The sequence below is a fragment of the Pavona decussata genome, unplaced genomic scaffold (assembly GCF_977016875.1).
Source record: "Pavona decussata unplaced genomic scaffold, jaPavDecu1.1 SCAFFOLD_184, whole genome shotgun sequence".
Classification (NCBI taxonomy): domain Eukaryota; kingdom Metazoa; phylum Cnidaria; class Anthozoa; order Scleractinia; family Agariciidae; genus Pavona; species Pavona decussata.
In genome coordinates, this window is record NW_028145593.1 from 25,856 (window position 1) to 29,424 (window position 3,569).

Sequence of the window (3,569 nt, forward strand, 5' to 3'; positions counted from 1 at the left end):
CAAAATGAGTCTGTTGATACAACTAAGAACGTGATCGAACTGATTATTATGGGTCTGTTGAAATCATACAAGCGGCGGTGGTCGCCTGTAAGGAAACGATCGTCGCCCGAAGGGAAGAAAGAGACGTAAGCGATTTTTACCGATGATTTTTACCGATTGATAACGGAAATCGGTGAAAATCGATAAATTGCTTTCGTGTGTGAAATCGATATTATCGATTTTTCATGAAGTCCAACTCGAACTTCAACTCGAAGTCCAACTCGAAGTCTAACTCGGATCCAAACTCAATGATTCCCTACTCCTCCGTACATAATAACATTACACTATTGTAGTGGAACCTGAAACTCTGTTGTGTTTACTTTTCTGCCCAAGTGGCCTTCCATAAAATAATTTATCAACGGCAAACCGGATAGTAAAATTTCGCGTCTTAGTGGGAATTACCCGCCTAACGTATTTTTTTATCGCGCTCCGCGAGGGTGCCGCACTGAATTTTCTGTGTTGCATAATTTGCCGTTTTAACATTCCCAGAATTGTTCTCGAGTTCAGCCAAAGGGCGTTTTGTTTATCCGAGAACTGTTCGCAAATTCAGCCACTCAGCCTCAGAGGAGGATGGCATAATTTGCGTGTCACCCCCGAGTAAGAAGTGTTTTCCTCTCGTAGAAAAAGGACTTGTTAAATTGTGAGAACTGTTCTCACTCTTACTTAGCAATAGACTGATGTGAATGTAGCGTGTACCTCGGCATTCACTGAAAAGGAGTAATTTAGTTTTTATTACTCTCTGCTTGACCTATGATTTCATGTTTAATGGATTATGGGTAGAACGAGTGAAAATGAACTTTGCCGACCATTTCTTGTCTTTCTTGTCTGTGAGAGGGCTTTAAAATCTTGCTGGTTCTTATTAATTCTTTCGTGCACTCCACCGGGATTACTCCGCAGAATTGAATTGTCGCTGAACAATTTTCGTGCCGCAGAACTTTCTTGTTTTTACATTCCCATAACTGTTCTCGGTTTCAGCCAATTGGGCCAATTAGCGTTTTCTTTTACCGAGAACTGTTCGCTAATTCAGCCACTTAGCGTCAGAAGAGATGATGGCATAATTTTGACAGTTTCCGGCTCAATTGCCTTTATCAGTCTTAGCCGGATAATCGGCAGCTTGTTGTGAAAGCGAAAACAGCACTACAAGCGTCACTATGAACTAAACGTTTGTCAAATAAGACATTTGTTCGTGTTTTGTCCTTCCCGTACCCTTTTTCCTTCATATACGCCTAAACTTGTCGGGAAAAATTCCACAAAATTGTCCACGCATGAAAGATGAAAACGGCCTGCAATTAATTCCGAGTGAACAATTTTCGTGTCAAAAGGACTTATTGTTAATGTGAGAACTATTCTCAGCGGTCTCACCTCTCACGTATAAAAGGAGATGAGACAAAGTGAACAATGCCATTCTGTCGATCAAGCGAAAGAGCATAGTTCAAAATGGCGGACCCTGCTGTACAAGTCCCGGCACAGGAAAACCTTCCAGCAGCTCAAGCGGCCGCGGTTGTTCAACCACCACCACCGCCTCCGCCTCCACCAAACGTAGAAGAACCTCCTCAAAACGCCGCTGGAGAACAAGTCACTTTGGAGGTTTGTTCAATTTTTGTTTTACTCCAGTATCGTACACGTGTTCTTGCACTTCGTATTCCCGTGGCAGCTTTAAGTCTGTTTTCAGCTCAAGTCATGCCCTGCTTTAAACGTGTAGCTTTGTAGCTCTGCGGGCAATTTTCTCTTTGCCCCCCAGTTTATTTTACGCCCTGCTTCTGAACGTGCGACCTTCGTTGCTTTGCGGGCATGTTTACAATTCATGTTGCGCCCTGGCTTGGCGGGCAATTTAAAATTCACTTCGCAATTATGTTGTGCCCTGCTGATAACGTGTACTTGGTTGCTTTGCGGGCAGTTTTAACTCTGTTTACAATTCATGTTCCGCCCTGCTTCAAACGTGTAGCTTTTTAGCTTTGCGGGCAATTTTAAATTGACTTCGTAATTATTGTTACGCCCTGCTTCAAACGTGTAGCTTTTTAGCTTTGCGGGCAATTTGAAATTGACTTCGTAATTATTGTTACGCCCTGCTTCAAACGTGTAGTTTTTTAGCTTTGCGGGCAGTTTGAAATTGACTTCGTAATTATTGTTACGCCCTGCTGATAACATGTAGCTTTTAGCTTTGCGGGCAATTTGAAATTGACTTCGTAATTATTGTTACGCCCTGCTGATAATGTGTTTACAATTCATGTTGCGCCCTGCTTCAAAACGAGTAGCTTTTAGCTTTGCGGGCGGCTTTAGATTGACTTTCTAATTAATTTTTTGCCCTGCTTCAACACGTATAGTTTTGTAGTTTTGCGGGCTACTTGAAGTCGACTTACCACTTTCTGAATTTTATTTATATGCGCTATTTTTGCCGATTATGTGTACATTCTAATTCTCGGTTAGCTTCAAAAGCTTTTCAATTTTGTTGACCTCAAAACATACTTCAGCAGAGAACTAGTTGTTATCTTTGTGCGATCTTTGTCGATTATTCTCACTCTTCATTTTTTAATTGTCTTAATTTGCCATTTCTGAGTGCTTGTTTGCCACATTGTTCTACTTGAATTGTTTATTTTCGTATTGTTCTGTTAGTTGTTATATTTGCACTCCGACTTTGTCGGAACAAAAGATTCCCTGCCGCTTTACCGGGTCTTATCACAATGCTTGTACTCATTTACGAATGTTTTTGTATCGCCGCTAAGCGGTATGAAATTACACTTCGCAATACATCTGTCTATTTCATTTTCTCATTCAGGCTTTGCAAGAAAGAATTAAATTTTTGGAAAATGCCCAAGGGACCTCCATTCAGGCTTTAAAGAATCGCATTACCCATTATGGTAGTCGCCGCCTGGAGGACTTCGACAAATACGAGGCCTTGCGCCTCGCGGAGGAGCTCGTCTCCGTAGCGAAGACAACTGGTGATGATAAGGCCGCCAGCTTTGACATCATAGCAGCCACCCTAAGAGAGAAAATACACGTGCCGAAAGAGCAGTTTAAAGCTTACTTTTTGGCTCTTCTCGCGGACAAGGAATTTACAAGAATCTTTGACACAATCTCCAAGGTCGACAAGTCGTTTAGACGTCCCTCGCCTTACTCGCGTCCTCAGGCCAGAGGCAGTCAGAGGTTCTCGTCACACCCTCGAGTGACCTGCTACAGATGTGGTACGCCCGGACACAAGTCTACGCAATGTTTTAAGCGGTCTCCGACGACCCGCTATTTTTCTTCAGGCGGTCCAGGTCATAACCAGCCTCGACCGACATCTCAGTAGCAGAATCTGCCCGATCCTCATTTTGTATGCGTTTTAGTACTATTAAAGTCAAATGAACACTATTGCATCACAATGTTTGTTTATTCATATACATTATACCCACCCCCCCAGGGTTTTATTAACATATTATTACTTACATATTTTACGACTCGCTACGCTGTTCATAGATGTGGGAACCAATTATCTTTTCGATCGCACCCTTCCCCCCTCGGGTGGCATTCTCAAAGGGAAGCTCACTTTC

At 42.6% G+C, this 3,569-nt stretch overlaps 1 protein-coding gene across 1 annotated transcript; it reads left to right on the forward strand.

Annotated features, from left to right (window-relative positions):
• The first annotated feature begins 1,418 nt into the window (after nucleotides 1-1,418).
• LOC146462773 (uncharacterized) lies at nucleotides 1,419-3,334 on the forward strand. The gene is made up of 2 exons (XM_085085077.1): nucleotides 1,419-1,626; nucleotides 2,816-3,334. Exons 1-2 carry the CDS (start codon nucleotides 1,477-1,479, stop codon nucleotides 3,326-3,328), a joined length of 663 nt encoding a protein of 220 aa, XP_084941203.1. The 5' UTR covers nucleotides 1,419-1,476; the 3' UTR covers nucleotides 3,329-3,334.
• The last annotated feature ends 235 nt before the right edge of the window (nucleotides 3,335-3,569 follow it).